General features: G+C 33.8%; 1 protein-coding gene across 1 annotated transcript in view; it reads right to left on the minus strand.

The window, feature by feature from the left end:
• The window catches only part of LRRK2 (leucine rich repeat kinase 2), a 155486-nt gene that overhangs the window by 70048 nt on the left and 68222 nt on the right, over positions 1 to 17216 (minus strand). Inside the window, exons 24-31 of the mRNA XM_023738875.1 lie at positions 13482 to 13732; positions 13061 to 13209; positions 10416 to 10509; positions 7540 to 7726; positions 6176 to 6357; positions 3655 to 3884; positions 3090 to 3217; positions 1549 to 1767 (exon numbers count right to left, since the gene is read on the minus strand). Coding sequence (XP_023594643.1) covers positions 1549 to 1767; positions 3090 to 3217; positions 3655 to 3884; positions 6176 to 6357; positions 7540 to 7726; positions 10416 to 10509; positions 13061 to 13209; positions 13482 to 13732 — 1440 coding nt within the window. The remainder of the gene's footprint in view (positions 1 to 1548; positions 1768 to 3089; positions 3218 to 3654; positions 3885 to 6175; positions 6358 to 7539; positions 7727 to 10415; positions 10510 to 13060; positions 13210 to 13481; positions 13733 to 17216) is intronic.

Consider the following 17216-nt stretch of genomic DNA (forward strand, 5'->3'; position numbering starts at 1 on the left):
GATAGTCTCAGAAGAAAACCACCTGGATAAAGAGAACATTCAATCAGATGTATATTTGTTTTTCAAAAAGCCATATTACTTGTTAATTACATGTCCCACAAAAGAGTAAAAAAATCTGCAAATAAGTAATATGTCATTCTTCATACATAAAATGCTACTACTGTCCCACCATCAGTAAAGCTTTTTAGTGACAGTGATAGATGTGTACTGAAAGATACAAACATACAAATTCTCTCCCTGGGCAGCACAAAGACCAACACATCATAAATGGCTCATTTAGTTTTGGATAGGAAATATTCATATAGAACAGAACTAAGCTTACTGGCAACACGGAGTTATAACTAATGGCTCATTTAGTTTTGGATAAGAAATATCCAAACATCCAAATAGAACAGAACTAAGCTTACTGGCAACACAGAGTTACAACTAGGTGACCATATAATTTATCATTCAAACTGGAATTCTTTTGAGAATGTAGTGGAACACTATTAATAATTATGCTGAGACTGCCCAGGCAAAATAGGACCCTCATTGTAAGCCACGATCTTGATCATTAGTGCTAATGAGCTAAGCCAACAGGGACTAACAATGAAACCTACTATTGTGTTTGTCATATTCAACTATTCAGGGTGTTTTTCAGTACAGTTTACATTATGTTCTCTGTAGAACCTAGAGATTTCTTTTTCCTGAAAGTATTTAGAAACAAGGGTTCTCCCTGATGAACGATTTATGTATGTTTGATGAATCCTATGAATTACTAAAATTTGGCTTGACAGGAAACAACTCACCAGAACAGAACTTTGGAAATTAAAAACATAATTCCTAAAATGAACACTCAGTTGTTTTATAAACTAAAGTATTTCTTGGACGTTGCTGAAAACCATATCAGTGATCTTGGCAAGCAAATGAAAGAGCTACCTCACGATAACCAAAACCAAACCCATTGCTGTCAAATCGATTCCGACTCATTGTGACACTATAGGACAGAGTAGAACTGCCCCACAGGGTTTCCAAGGAGTAGCCGTGGATTTGAACTGCCGACCATTTGAGTAGCAGCTGCAGCTCTTAACCACTGCACCACCAGGGCTCCTTTTGCTAAGGGAAGAATTGGAATAGAGATCACAGTGACAAGATAGGAGGCACGAAGTGGTACAGATCAGGCAAAAGAAAGGTGCAGATGAACAAACAACAGTCAAAGAATAACAAAAGAAAGATGACCCCAATACCCTAATATTCACTTGTATCCTATTGATAGACTCACTACAGCAGGAAACTGGGAAAAAGGGCATCAGAAACATTCTCTAAGATTGCCACCTTCCGAGGATCATCTACTTTTGACCCCACTTCTACGAATTTGAAATGAGGTATGGTATACATAAGCAAAATTAAAAGTACTTTAATAATGTGAATAGCTATGGAAAAACATCCCATGATTTTAAGATGAATGTTCTCTTCTCAAGATTTCTGACATATCTAAGCAGGTGTATAACATCAGAATTAATAAATTATATTGATCTACCAACCTACACTAGGCATAAACCATATTACCTTGAAATTAAGGCTCTCATTTATAATGGTTTTCCGAAGTTTTGCTAAAGCATCAGATTCCTCGGTGGCATTCACAAAGTGGTAATCCCGTATTGCAGGGAACCCTCGCTTGTTCAAGAGTTCCTTGGTGATTTTACTTATGCAGGCTTTGCGTTGCTTCTCATCAGAAACATCCAAATGTGTGCCAACAAGAATCACAGGGGAAGAAGAAGCACGTGCCTACGGGGAAAGACACAAAATACTCTGCTGTATGTTTTGAAATTGGGACTGCTTACATCTCTGTTGATATTCGCTTTCTATAAAATTCACTTGAATAAAAATGAGAAATTAGAAACCTTCAAGAAAAGCAAAGGAACAACTATCTTTAGTTATTGATGAATTTGGGAATAGCTCAATCAATGTAACAATTTCCTTTCTTAGAACTAAGAAAAAATTTAAACTTAAGAAATTTTAAGTCATTTTCTCTGCTCCCTCTTAATTCAATTACTGCCACTTTTCAAGTGGTCTGAACTGCAGTAGCAGTCAGAGTTTGAATCCACCAGCTGCTCCTTGGAAACACTATGGGGAAGTTCTACTCTGTCCTATATGATCACTGAGTCGGAACTGACTCAACGGCAATGGGAGGGGTAGTCTAGTTTGGTTTTATTTCCCACGCCTTAAAATGGATTAATCTTTAAGTGTGCTTTGGATTTCTGAGTAAAATAAGCATTTGATAAAAAAGTTATATCAAAATAACATAATGTTTTATATTTTTTTCTTCCTCATCTATGAATTTAATCTCCTGAATTCATTTTGAAGTCATTCAATATAGAGACTACAATGGGGGGGGCATGAAAACAAGTAGTACTGTCACTGTAATATTTGCTCACTTCTGCTAGCTACACCTAATAAAGTCAAGAAAAAAAGAAGTTAAAAAAAAAAAAACCAAAATAACAAAACAATCTGTATGCAGGCAGAATATACGCCAAACTGTCAAGACATATCGTTTTAAGGTCAGAACAACTCATCAGCTCTTCACTTTTACTTTAGACACAATTCTAAAAAGCCATATTATTTAAAGGAATAACTGACGAGATGGCACCAAGGGAGAAGGTGCAAAGAGGAGGTTCCAAATATAAGAACATATTAATTTGGGACCATTTAAAGGTGTAGGATTGAAGGAACAGTACTAAATTGCCACTGAGGGCATCACTGTTTTGTGATGAATGGATAGCTTTTCTTTGCGGTTTATTTTAAGTTAGGAAAATGTACGTTCCACTTAAAAAATTAAATGATCAAAAATGGTTTTAACATATATATTTTCTAATTCTATAGGTTAAAAGGATTTTAGGTATCTATAATACTCATCAATATGGAACACACTATTTTGGTCACGAGTTAATTACTTTGAAAATGTACCAACTCAAAACTTCAGTGCTTCCAACTTTCTTTTAAAAAATGATTTGAAGAGACTGTTTAAGCAACTATTTGCCCTAAAAATTACCTTACAAACAAAAAACAATGAAATTATTTTCTATTTTCAAATAATTGTATTAGATCACCTTTATATTGAAGAGCCAAGGCTTCATTGCATCAACTTCAGCTTGTCCTTTGCTGAGGTCATAGACAGCAAGATACAATGCTCGTTGAGTCATGAAGTGGGGATGAGTACTGTAGAATTCCTCACGACCTAAATAAAGATTGCGGACTTTTTTTTTTTTAGCTTTCCAAACAATAGGCAAGAATCCTTAAAAATATTCTTTTAGGCAATACTATTTACTCTTTAGCATAGTGAGAAGAGAAAAGCAATCAACAAGGTTTAAAAAGCTATACTTGGGTTTTTACTAGTGATTGACAACTTTTAGCATATGTGTCAGCAACCATCCAAGTACTCAGCTTCAGCTGCCATTGATTGGTTCCTAACATTTCCTCTCCATGCACCTCTCCTTCTGGTGGCAAGAGTAAAATTAGAAGTAAACGGCTTTGGAATAATTCCATAGGTTCCACCGTCTCTGTTTGCAGTCTTGGAACGGAAAACTCACATTTTAAATCCCTTTAAACTCAAATTTTAAATCCCCATTCTAAAGAAAAGTAAGACTAAATTAAAAAGTCTAGAGAAATAAATACCCGCAAAATCCCACACATTTAGAACCAGGTCTTTCTTCCGTTTGCCTCTTATTTGGATAGGCCAGTCTTTCACATCGATGCCAACTGTGGCACTTTGCATTCCAAGATCTGATTTCTTGGTTTTCATTAATTGCTGCAATAAAGTGGTTTTACCACTCCCAGTATTCCCCACAATCATAAGTTTCATTCGGTTATAGGGCACAGCCTTTTTTAACCGCTGTTGAAGAAACCTGGTATTTGAAAGACAAAAATAAAATAATAAACCACTTAACAATGCATTTGAGATTTAGGTGAGTTCTTATGCATTGATTATTTTAAATTTCATACTGTTCTAAAATATACAGTAGGCAAAAGAGTGCATAGCTCATATAACTAATGAAGTGCATGCTTTTAAATGTAGTGTGAATGCATATAGTTTGTTAGTGATGTTTGTTAGTGATAATGATCGGCAGCATTATCAAACATAATGACATGTTACACTACCACCAGGAATAATCAAAATGCCAAGATATACTTATAATACTCATTAGAACACAGTACATATATCTGGATTTCTTTAAAGAGTACAAATAAAACTCTAAATTTATCTAAATATAAAATTTTACTAAGTCCATATGACACAGAACCAAGATATAATACATACGTATACTGTTATACTATACTTTGATAGTAGTAAAGTCATATTGGTTACCTTATATATGTATTTGTGTATATATATTCATATATGGTATATAAGAAGTACAGATATATACACAGGTATATATCATATGTACACATATATATGTCTTATACGGACAGTGAGATTACATTGGCTACATTATAAATAAATACATATAAGCTATTACATTATCAACAGATGTTAACATACTGCTACACCTAATCAATCTTTATGCTAAAATAATTAAAACTATCTAAAATTGCTATAGGTGGCTTAACAAAACCACCTTTAAAATAATAGGTTTAAAATATTCTCAAATTTATAATGAATATAGAGTGATATATTTTAAACTATACTAAAATGTTGGTATTTTTAAAACAGCAAACTACATTATAAGTGAATTTTTGAGACTATTGACTAATCCATAACTAATAGGAATCTAACCAACATTTCTGACAATCTGACTAAAAAGCTACATTATTTGTATTGATGCCTTTGATGCTTTAAAAAAATAAGATCTGACAGATCAGATATTGAAATAACTCATTTTTTCACCCAAAAAAACTCATTGCCATTGAGTTGATTCCTACACAGTGTCTCATACACAACTTAATTTACGTTTTCACCACCAATAGACAAGAAAATCAATGGTTCAAATGTATATTTCTTAAGAATTGAATTCACCAAAATAAAAATAATTTATAAAAAGCAAACGATGCCTCCAATTTCTAAACTCTTCCCGGTCTTCTGTCTAAAATTTTTTAAACACATTTAAAAATACATAGTTATGTAGTGGTTTGATACTACAGCATAGTACATTCAAAATTGGTTCTTCTAAATTTGTAGTAGTAACTAAACCAATTCTTACATGAAAATCTTCTCTAGTTTCAGGGACAAAAATCCACAGGAAATAATTATGTAGATCAAGGATAGTCATACTTAGCACAATGGTGACAAACCCTTCCCTTTCAAATTAAGACAAGCTAAGGAGATTAGAAAACCTCATAAAAAGAGACAAAAAAGGTAAATTTAAATATGCAAGAGAGAATTAAGTAAGTGTAGTCCATTTGTAACTCAACAACTATCTATTATGTACCAGGCTATGTTAGTTAGGTGCCAAGAATCGAATAGTGAGCAAACAGCCATGGTGCCTGCTTTGGTGGATATTATAGTCAAGTATATATTGGGAAGTGATAATTGAGCTGAAGCCTCCAAGATAAATATAGACAGGAGTAACTTAATGGAAAAGAGAACAGATGATTTCATGAGTAGATAACAATAAGACTAACCTACTTGAAATAGAACAAAGGATGGATAAATTCTAATATCAAAGATATTTGAAGTCATTCAAGTGTAAAGACCAGAAACAGTGACATCTGGGAAGCTTGATTGTTTCAAAAATGTTCAAGGTGTAGGTTACTAATAGGCAAAATCAACGTTAGTAATTTGATATCATTGAAGTAACTCTAATACCTTAAGATATAATAAGCATTTGTTAAATATTTGCTACATGAAATGTCATGTGAGAAGTTATACACTGCTCTATTTCTTCAGACTGTTTAATTAATAACAAGAGACCAAACAGTAAGAATATTTATTTCGTTTCAGAGTCTATTTCTACCGAAAAGCATGATTCAGAAGAGAATCCATTCTCTCAACACTAGCTTGGGTAGGAAGAAATGGAAAGCCTCTGCAGTGGTACCATATAAACCCATTCATTTAATGCAAATATTGACACATAGGATGTTAATGTTAAATAGCACTATTTATTTTGCCTAAATTATAATTACATAGCCATAAAAGAAAGATCAAGGAAATCTGAAACAAATGTAATAAAAACAAATAGAAATAAAATTATCTAACCTTATGATGTCTTTGGCTTTACATCCTATATGTTTAAAATCAAAATTAAGACGCAGTTCATCCAAAGGAAGATCCCATATTTTGCTTAATTTTCCCATTTCATTGGGAAAGGATCTCAGTTCCAAGTTGTAACTAACATCAAGAGATGTCAGATTTTCAAGGCAGCCAATCTCAGGAGGAATCTTAATGAAATAAAAAAGGGCAAAACCTGTTGGTGGGAAGGAAGAAATGTGTGCTGCCCAGAAACAAGATGCTGACAGGAAACAAGAAAAGCCTCCTAGATTCCATCAGCAACTTTCAACAGAGTTCTAAAACTTTTCCAAAGTCTTTTCCAAGTTTTTTATGATAAAAGTTTAAAAACAAAAAACATAGGTATAAAGGACTTACCCAACATAACCTATGTCACTTATAATTTTGAGAAACCCAATCTCCCTTGGTAACATGATTCATCTCACAACATTAAAGATAAAAAAGTTCTTATAGTTACAAAAATCCTTTAATCAGTGGCTTCATTCTGCCCCCTCACACTGTATTCTTAAATAAAATTATAAAGGTCCAGTCACTGCAAACTTAAATACAACCTAATGTTCTTAAAATACAATTAAATGACTACACTTTTAGTGGCATCCTAATCAAAGATTTTTTCCCCTGTGTTCCAAATTTTTAGCCAATATATGTTACTTTATAAAATATAAAACATTAATTTGCTGGCAAAAAAAAAAAAATCAAGTACCAACAAGTATTCACAGTTATTCCTAACCTCACAGTTTCAGGCACTTAATTCATCTTTATTTTTACAGGCAATAGGCTTGAATTTGACCAAAAAAAATTTTCTGAGAAAAATGGATAACCAATTTCAGATTTATAACAGAAGCAACAGAGAGAAGCAAAGGAGGCTGACCTATGTTGCTTGCTCTCTGTTGCTTATAACTGTCAAAGACATTTGGGCAGCGGGGGAGCACAGTGGAGGTATGCAGAAATTTAAGAATGTAGGAAAGAATGTCAGCGGAAAAACACAGGACATATATGGCCCAGAGACAACTAGGGAAATGTAGAGAACACCTGAGAGTCTGTTAACAGAGCAGACATTTAGTGATAGAATGACACACTTAAAGCATTATATGTATTCATAATTAAATATATATACTTGTAGAATTCCTCAAAAACAAAACACACAAAAAAATGGTTTTTAAAGAAAATTCTGCGGTTTTACTCTACCCATTTACCTCAGGGTAGGATTAGAGCTTATTCAAAAAGAAAGAAACACCAATTAAATTTTAAAATGATAATTTGTGATAGTGCAAATTAGGAAAGCATATCTTAAAGTTGGCAATAATTTTAAACAAATAAAGATGACCTCTTACCTCTTTCAGTTTATTACGAGAGAGATGTAGTTTCTCTACCCTAGACCATGCATGTGCTTTCTCACTCAAGTCCAAGATGCTGATCTGATTAGAGCTAAACAAGAGTTCTCTTAAGTTCAAAGATTTCCAGTGTGCAGGGCCCGGTAGATACTGAATATTATTGCTGCTCATATCTAAGGACCGCAAACTAAAACAATAAAATGTCAAGATAAAAACCAAATCAGTGTTTTCAAAATACATGAATTAACATCACAGGTAATTTTCACAAGACAGAAACTCAGACATAACTTTAAAACTAACATTATTTACACATAAGTGTACATGTGTGTTTGCATGTATATATAGGTTTATATGGAAAAGAGCTAGAAAAAAGGCAAGTTTTACTAGGAATGATATTTAAATAAATAATGCCTATTAAAAACAAAATTGAGGTCCAATTTCTCTACTTCAGATACTTACATATATTAATCTAAGAATGACAGAGAAACCTGTTTTAGAAATGTTTGTGGTGCATGAGAAATTGTTGTTGTATACCGTCAAGAGGATTCCAAGTCATGGAGACCTATAGGACAGAGTAGAACTGCCCCATAGGGTTTTCCAGGCTGTAATCTTTCCGGGAGCAGATCACCAAGTCATTTCTCCTGCAGAGTTGATGGTGGATTCCAACTACCAACCTTTAAGTTAGCAGCTGAGCGCTTTAACCATTGTGCAATCAGGGCTCATATGAGAAATAACTAACAAATGCAAAAATGGTCATTAAAATTCTACACAATATTCACAAAGTTTAACCTTATTTCTCTTTTTTAATTTTTGCTCATTACTGGGAGGACTCTTCAGAAATTGAGTCCTAGAGTTAATTAATATTGGGTATGGGCATTTCTTCTACCAGTTTATCTCGGTATTGATAAATATTGTAACACTGAGCATGGTTCCTTGCATACAGTAAGCCTTCAATGCAAATTGATTGCTTTCACACAAGAATAGCTACCCAAAGTTTGTAGAAAATAGCAGAAAAATATGAGTCACGTATAAGTGCATGTGTGAAGAAGAATAAAGACACTCAGCGATTTTGGTACTTTTGACTATGGAAAGGTCAACTGGACTTTTACAATTCTATACTGATCCCCTTTAATCCACATATCTGAAGCATGATGAATTAATTAATTCTAAGCTCACTTAGTGATACTGCTTGCTAGACAAAGGTTCAGGTCTGCAAAGCAACATTTATGCTTTTATTTTAAAATGTTGCTGGATTTTGCCTGTTATCTTATTAAAATGGGTGGAACACAAGAAAGCGAAGGTGACCTTCTTACAGATAAGACAATATGTCTATTATGGATTGACTTGTGTCCCCCAGAAAGGTATGTTCAAGTCCTTATGTGACCTTATTTGGAAATAGGGTCTTTGCACATGTAATTAGTTAAGATGAGTCCTTTAGTATGGGTCCTAATCTCTTTAAGACTCTTTAAGAAATTAAGAGCCACAGAGGGAAGATGGCCATGTGAGGAAGGAGGCAGAGATTAGAGATCTACTGCTATGAAGGAATGCCTGGGGCTACCGGAAGCTGGGAGAGACAAGGAAGGATCTTCCCCAAGGGACTTAGGAGAGATCACGGCCCTGCCAATATCTGAATTAAGACTTTTAGCCCCCAAACTGTAAGACAATACATTTCTGTAGTTTTAGACCACATAATTTTCGTAATTTGTTATGGCAAACCCAGTAAACTAATACAAAGTCTAACAAACAATGTAGTTGAGACAAAGTTCATAATCAGTAGGCCTTCCAAAAGCAATGCCTCTTTAGCCTCAGTCAGAAATTAAGATGGCTGGGCAACAGTGTGCTCATTTGTGAAATAAAAGAACAAAATTAAAGAAAGAACACATAGAAAATGCCGGAAAGGTATGTCTGAAGGTGGTGTTTAAAGGTAAAGTCTGATTAGGGACTAGATAATATTTTTACTTCTCTAGACCTTCTTTTTGGCATGTATATCTTATTCAACTTTCATAATTACTTAACCTTCAAACACAGTAGTGGGAATATGTGGCATCATCTGTATTCTATAGGTGCCTGTATGTGAGAAACCACCAGCGTTTAATAACCGCGACTTTGGGCAAGTTATTTCATCTCTCTATGAAGTACTGTCCTCATTATAAAGTGGAGATAACAGCAGCTATATTATAGGATTATTGGGAACATTAAAGAGACAATTCACCGTAAAACAGTTAGAACTGTGTCTGACATATTCTAAGGCTGGATTTACATTAACTGTTATTTGTCTATTTGATATAGTCTATGGCTAGATTATAATTAACTATTATTTGCATATATACTTACATATTTGCACATATATACTTATGAATTAGTTTTATAATATATGCTACAATTAGAATAGAATTTAAGGGTGACAATACACTGAAAATCTTATTAATGTCTAAATGAAATTAACAAAAAATACACAAAAACCTGAAACTACATAAATTGTTCTATTTTCACCAAAAATCTCACTCAAACATAATTTAAGTATATGATCTCAAAGTTAATACTATATTGGCAACATACAACCTCTGAGAACATTGAATTTAAAAGTCAAAGTGATAGTCAATTTTATCTGATGGTAATAACGCAACAATTAATCAAATAATCCTAGTTTCTACACAGTGATACACTAAATTAATCCAAAAGTGTAGAAAAACAAAAACAAAGACAAAAAAATGACCTGAGTCTCCTGTTTACTGAAAATCAAACATTCATATATTTAAAAACAGTAATCTGAGATTATACAGAAATCAATTGCATTTATGTGCCTAAATTGAAATCATGTTTCTGAAGGTTCAGTTCCAGCTGATATGTTTTTAAAATTAAAACAATAAACTTACTGTGGTAGATTTAAAATTGCTTCTGGAATACATGTAAATTTGTTTTGAGATAATTTTAGGCTTGTTATGGAAGAAGGCAAGAAAGGCATTGCAGCTAAAAGAAAATAAAAATAAGATTATGGACATTTTCACCATTTTAACTAGGTTTCTGCTAGATTCAACAATAAAAACAGCTACCAATGATGTGTTACTTTAATTTCCACTCTCATACTGACAATAAAAAAAAAAAATCTATTTTTTAAAATAAGGTAACATCCTTAATGCCACAACTAAATAATAAAACAGTATACTATTGTTATCAGAATTGTTTAATCTGAAAGCTAAATAACTGTTTAAATATAAATTAATCCTCCTAATATGTGTACAAAGTAGAAATTAGGATATTCATTTCAAATTATGTATGATGTCACTATGTGAGATACACTATAGATTAGTTCAAGTTACTTGTAAGAAATTATAACAAAACACTTTCAAACACTTCATTAACCTCTAGTACCTCCGAATATGACTTTATTCGGAAATAGAGTCACTGCAGATATAATTAGTTAAGATGAGGTCATTGCTCTATAGGCAATATAGTATAAGGATAAAAGTTCTCCAGAGTATATCGCCTAACAAGTAGTCTATGAGTGTTACTAAAAGTATTCTTTGATCATATGATCATAAGAGTTTGGGAAACATTAGGTAAAATAAAGTGAAATATCTGAAGAGTCCCCAGTATGCTAATAAATATTATAAATTTTCAAGAGGAAAATAGAGTATGTGGTACCTCCTAGGAATAAAATTCCATGGAATACAATTGAAACACTGTGACAAATCATACAGCCTTTTTTCTCATTTATAAAATAGTGCAGCTAGACCAGAATATCTCTGAGATTCTTTCAAGATCTAACAATCTCTGTTTCTATGAAAATGGCTTGAGAAATAATTTCATAGCACTTTCAAGGTTAAAAATATGGATTATGCTTTATCTAGAAAAGCTTCAAGAGTCAGAATGTTCCAGGACACCTCTAGTAGCTTTCTGCCGAAGAAGCAGGAAGATACAAACTAAACTTCACGTATTTCCAAAAAGCATTTGTAGCCCAATAAACTAAACAGTTCTTAAGAAACTTAAGAACTAAAGAGTCTCAAGGTTCAGATGCAAAACAAAAATACTCATAAAATCAAAGATCTGAAACTTTGTTTCACATGGGATTATTTTAATGGTTAGTGGTCCCACTCAGATGTTACCTCCCTAGGACATCATTTCAAATGTGAGGCTATTTCTGAAACCATTAAGTGTAGTAGGTTCATAAAGATTTTTGAACCTAGGTTCTATTCAGACTTACACAACAACTAGTTAATTGCATCAATGTGTCACACACACACACACACACACACACACACACACACACACACATCTCAGTGCTTCAATTTCCTCAGTTAGTCAGGCAGAGGTCATAATATCTGTCCTACCCTACAAGACTGTTGTGAGAATGAGATGCCATGACAGGGTCCTTTTGGAGGCTCTTCCTTCCAGATCCAAAATAAACGTCATGGACACCGAGATGCTTCCCTGACTCCACAGTCTGGATTAGAACCCCTTGAGTTACCCTCATAATACCCTGAATCTTTTCCTCACAGCACTTTACATATTTACATTTATTTGTGTCATCATTTGTTTAATGTCTGGCTTCTGAGCTTAACTAAGTTTCTTAAATACACGGACTGTGAGTGAACCACTCTATCCTCAGTTCCAGGCTCAAGGTAAGTACATGCTCAGTATTCAGGAGTAAGAGAGGCAGAGAAGAGAGAGAGAGAAGGAGGAAAATACTATATAAATTAACATGGCTTTTATCTTTATTTGTTTCTGAAAGTTACGTAAGATAAAATATTTTTAAATAAATAGTCAAATTTTATTCTGCTACTAAATAGCATTAAAACTTGTTTTACCAAGCCAGGTGTAGAACATAGAATAGAATAACAAGGGTGGCAAAATGCGTGTGGTCTCCAGTGCCATTAAAAAAAAATAAAACATGGGGAGTTCCTGTTTAATTGCTATAAAAAGTAACTGCCCCTTAAAATTAGAACTTTCAGAACTAGAAATTTTAACATTTTCAGATGAGCTACAAATGTATATAATTCCCTAGTATTATCTCACATACTAGAACACAGCATATTCTCTGATTTTTTTTTTTAAAAGTGATGCTCATAGTATCTATTACTGTAATATGTTGGCACAGAACAGGAGCTCATTGAATACACATTAATTTTATAATCTGAAAACTATAAAATGATTGATTTGTTAAAAAAAATCAATAATAATAATAGTAATTACACTAGTAATCAAAACAATTTCTGAAGAAACTTCAGTATGAAACTCAGTGTTCTAGTGTAAGGATGGTTAACCTCAGCAAAGGCAGCCATGTGCGCTTTCAGTTTAATAGTTCAGTCTAATAGGAAACACAACGTAATGACTACTTGTAGGACAAGGAATTGCCATTTTAGCACACAACAATAGAAACCTGATAACTCTTTATTTCACGCTCCAGCACAATATTTAAACTGAAACACCACCTTTAATTCCCCACATAAAATATGCATATGTGATTCATCCTATAATACTTAGAAGCCTGGTAAGGAGGAGACTCACACAGAACACTTACCAAGAAAATTTATTCTGGCACTGAAACTCTCCACTTTAGGACAAGCCTCAAGGAAATTCTCTGACAGGGATGAAATGTGGTTTTTACTAAGGTTTAAGACCTTCAGTTCCTTCAGACTCAAGGGGGAACATATTCCTGATATTTTATTTCTAGTCATAAGAAACAAAATGAGGATTAAGTTACATACTGGTATGCTTTGAAGAAACAATCAAAACAATTTACCAATCGCATCAAAGCAGATTTATTAATTTTGAAATTAGTTGTTGTGAAAATGTTAAGTCAGTTGGTAGAAGCTGTAATATTAACTGCCTCAGTCTTTTATCATATTACTGTTTAAACTCCTAATGTCAGCACATTTTATCAATCTTATGAAACGTCAGTGAAAGAAAGCCCTTTTGTCTTTAATGAATACCCTTCTTACCCTTCTAAAATGAGCTGCTCCAGCTTCTCTACCACAACAGCGAGGTTCTCAGGCATAGAAGACAGCTGATTATATGACATGTTAAACTGTTTCAGGGTTGGACACCTTACCACAGGATCCAAAATTACAGAGGGCCCGATGTCATTCCGAGAGACATCAAGGTTGGCAATGCAATTCATTTTCAACAAGTAAGAAGGAAATGCTGTAAATTTATTGCTATGCAAGTCCAAATGGGTCAAACACTTCAGAGTCTGAAAAGATAATATTTAAAAATTCTAAAATGAATCATCTGAGAAATTTATTACTATGCCAGTCCAAATGGGTCAAACACTTCAGAGTCTGAAAAGATAATATTTAAAAATTCTAAAATGAATCATCTGAGAAATTTAAGCTTAGTTAAAATCTCTGCCTTCTACACCTTAAGTAGCTAGAATCAAGAATTATTTTTTTTAAATCATAAACAGAATCCACAACAGAACTTCAGTATACTATCTCCAACTGTCTCTGCTATAATATAGGTAAAACCAGGCAAAATATAAAGGTAGACTGTCAAAAGCAAAATAAGGTTCAGAGTTTAACAAAGTTGTTTTTGTAAATCATTCCTGCAAAGAGCATAATATGGATGCAGAATTGCCTTAATAAACATCTGAAGCTGAGTAAGCCTTAATAAACATTTGAATTAGTGATTTAATGAATGTGTAAAACAACATAATCCTGAGAATACATTTTTTTAAATACTATGTTTTAAAAACATATATTTTAATATAAATAAGATTTAACCATAAAAGTAGTCATTATATTAATAAATGTTTCATTTTAGAACCTCCCTCTCTTAAATCTTCTTAATGAAACTTTTTGTTTTAAATTTCTATTTTTAAGCTATTCCTATCTTTACAATGACAATGACAGATCTTCCATTTACATATTATCTCAATTTTTTGAAGTCTTTGGTGTTGATTACTGTCAAAGGGCTAAAATACCAAAAACAATCATATTTCTCTGCTCCTCTTCATGTGTCAACATATTTATTCTCTCAAAGAATTCTAAAAATTTGAGGTGGTTTAGAGGTGTTATGGATGGTTCTTCCTCCAAGAAGTTGTTTTCTTGTGTTTTCAAAATTTCCACTTTGATTTTAGATTCTACCAGCTACTCAGGAGAACAGATTTTAAAATTATTTATTCCCAAAGTTTAATCTGGAAATATTTTTGTAAAAAGAGGCACAATTGTGTCCCTTCAGGCAATACACAGAAGTTCCACCTAGCAGTAACATTTTGAAGTTTCCCCAAGAAAAGTTTCTAAGGAAGTAAGTAGCTGGTCCACTCATTGATGCCCTAATACATCACCTACTCACGCTCTCTTCAAATTCTCTTTATACTGACCTAGCTGAATCTATGTTTCCTTTCACTTAGTCATTTAACAAACATTTATTGAAGGCCTACCAAGTAGGGATTAATGTATGCCTGCCACTTGAGAGATTAGGAATTAATGTAGGGATTAATGTATGCCTGACACTTGAGGGATTAGGAATTAATGTATGCCTGCCACTTGGTAGGCCGTCAATAAATGTTTGTTAAATGAATAAGTCAGCTGCTAACCAAAAGGTCGGCAGTTTGAATCCACTCAGCCACTCCTTGGAAACCTATGTGGCAGTTGTACTCTGTTCTACAGGGTGCCTATGAGTCAGAATCGACTCAAAGGCAAAGGGCTTGGGTTTGGGTATTTATAGGGTCACTATGAGTCTGAATCAACTCGATGGTAACAGGCTTTTCTTTTCGTTTTTTTTTAAACTATATATCCAGCCTAAGGAGGCACTGGGGATAGACATGAACTAGCCTGAAACAGTTCCTCTTCTCAAGAAGTTCACAGTTTAGTGAGGGCTTGTTGTTGTTAGGTGCCATGGAGTCGATTCCGACTCACAGTGACCTATGTACAACCGCCATGTTCTGCGCCATGCTCACAATCATTGCTATGTTTGATCCCATTGTTGCAGCCACTTTGTCAGTCTATCTCCTTGAGGGTCTTCCTCTTTTTCACTGACCCTCTACTTTACCAAGCTGATAATATATCCGATATACGAGACAAAGTCTCACCATCCTCACTTCTAAGAAGCATTCTGGCAGTACTTCTTCTAAGACAGGCTTTTTTGTTTTGTTTTGTTTTAGTGGGGGCAATATACATTAATTCAAAATTTTTAAGTGAATGAGTTTTAGGGTGAAAGCATAGAGTTCTATGGAAATGTAAACCAGAGGTGGGTACCCAACCTTGTCTGTAGCGAAGAAGGGGAGGAGAAAGTAAGCAGAATGTGAAAAAAATGATATTTAAACCAAGACCTAGGTGACATGGAGGATTCAGCCAGGCAAAGATGTGGAAGAGGGAAAAAGGACACATTTTAGATAGAGGAAGAGTGGAAGCAGGCTTATCTTTATTCTTTCTCTCTCCAGATATATAAACTTTCTTTGAAAGACACCATTAAATATACTTAGAATTCATGCCATATTGCTTATAAAAGGTCACAAAATTATAGTAAACGTTACAGATTAGAAAAAGGGAAAATGTGTTCACAACGAAACTAAGTTACGAAAAAAAAAAAACCGCAGGCATAATCCTTTCTCAAACTTTTAAGTTCAGTCCAAAAATTCAGTTTAAGAATTTAAACATTCGTATTGAGATAATTATAATTTAAATTTATAATTGTATCTTCTTTGGCTATAAATACCATTCTGAGGCATAATACATAAAAATGATGAAAAAAGTCAATACTCAGAGGACTATCCTATCAGCCCTGGTGGCGCAGTGGTTAAGCATTCGGCTGCTAACCAAAACGTCGATAGTTTGAATCCACCAGCCACTCCTTGGAAACCCTATGCGGCAGTGCTTCTCTATCCTACAGGGTCGCTGTAAGTCGGAATCAACTTGACGGAAATGGGTTTGCGTTTTTGTTTCTACCCTATTAGCTGACTGTTTTATACTTTGTTTAACCAAACAGGAACACTGAGGAAAAAATCAAATTTTAAGTTTCATATAATTTTAGAACTTAAAAATGCCTTAGGGATCATTTAATTGAGCCTCTGCATTTTGCAGATAAGGAAAGGAAGGCTTAGAAACAGTCCAAGTGACACGTTCTTATTATTATAAAATTGGTAGCTGAGCCAGAGCCAGTACTATCAAACCATGTCTAATTCTAGTTTACCTAACTTAATTTAAACACTTAGTAAAAACTTAGTTTTCTGACTAGAATTAGATAATTAAAGGCATAATTAACATGTAGACTTGATATACTTTAACATGTACACTATATCATCTGGACAGAACCTAGAAATCATTTTTAAGCAGCTCTCCATTTCCAGTGATGTAGTTAATTGCCAGTGAGTTGATTCTGACTCATGATGACCCCATGTGTATAGAGTAGAACTGCTCCACAGGGTTTTCAAGGCTGTGACCTTTCAGATGCAGATTGCCAGGCCTATCTTCCGAAGCACCTTTGGGTAGGTTCGAACCACCAACCTTTTGGCTAGTAGTCAAGCACCTAACTGTTTCCACTACCCAAGACTCCTGTCCATTTCCATTGCTTGCCCTCAAAAAACTTTCTGAACACCACACAGACTAAGATATCTGTGTGAAAACTGGAAGAATGGAAAAATTACTTCCTATTGACACAAAAGCAGAACCTTCTTTTTCAAGATTTAACCATAGTAAATTAGATATAAATGCAAAAGCTCTTCAAATATCCTGAGT

The sequence above is a fragment of the Trichechus manatus genome, unplaced genomic scaffold, assembly GCF_000243295.1.
Source record: "Trichechus manatus latirostris isolate Lorelei unplaced genomic scaffold, TriManLat1.0 scaffold00123, whole genome shotgun sequence".
Lineage (NCBI taxonomy): Eukaryota > Metazoa > Chordata > Mammalia > Sirenia > Trichechidae > Trichechus > Trichechus manatus.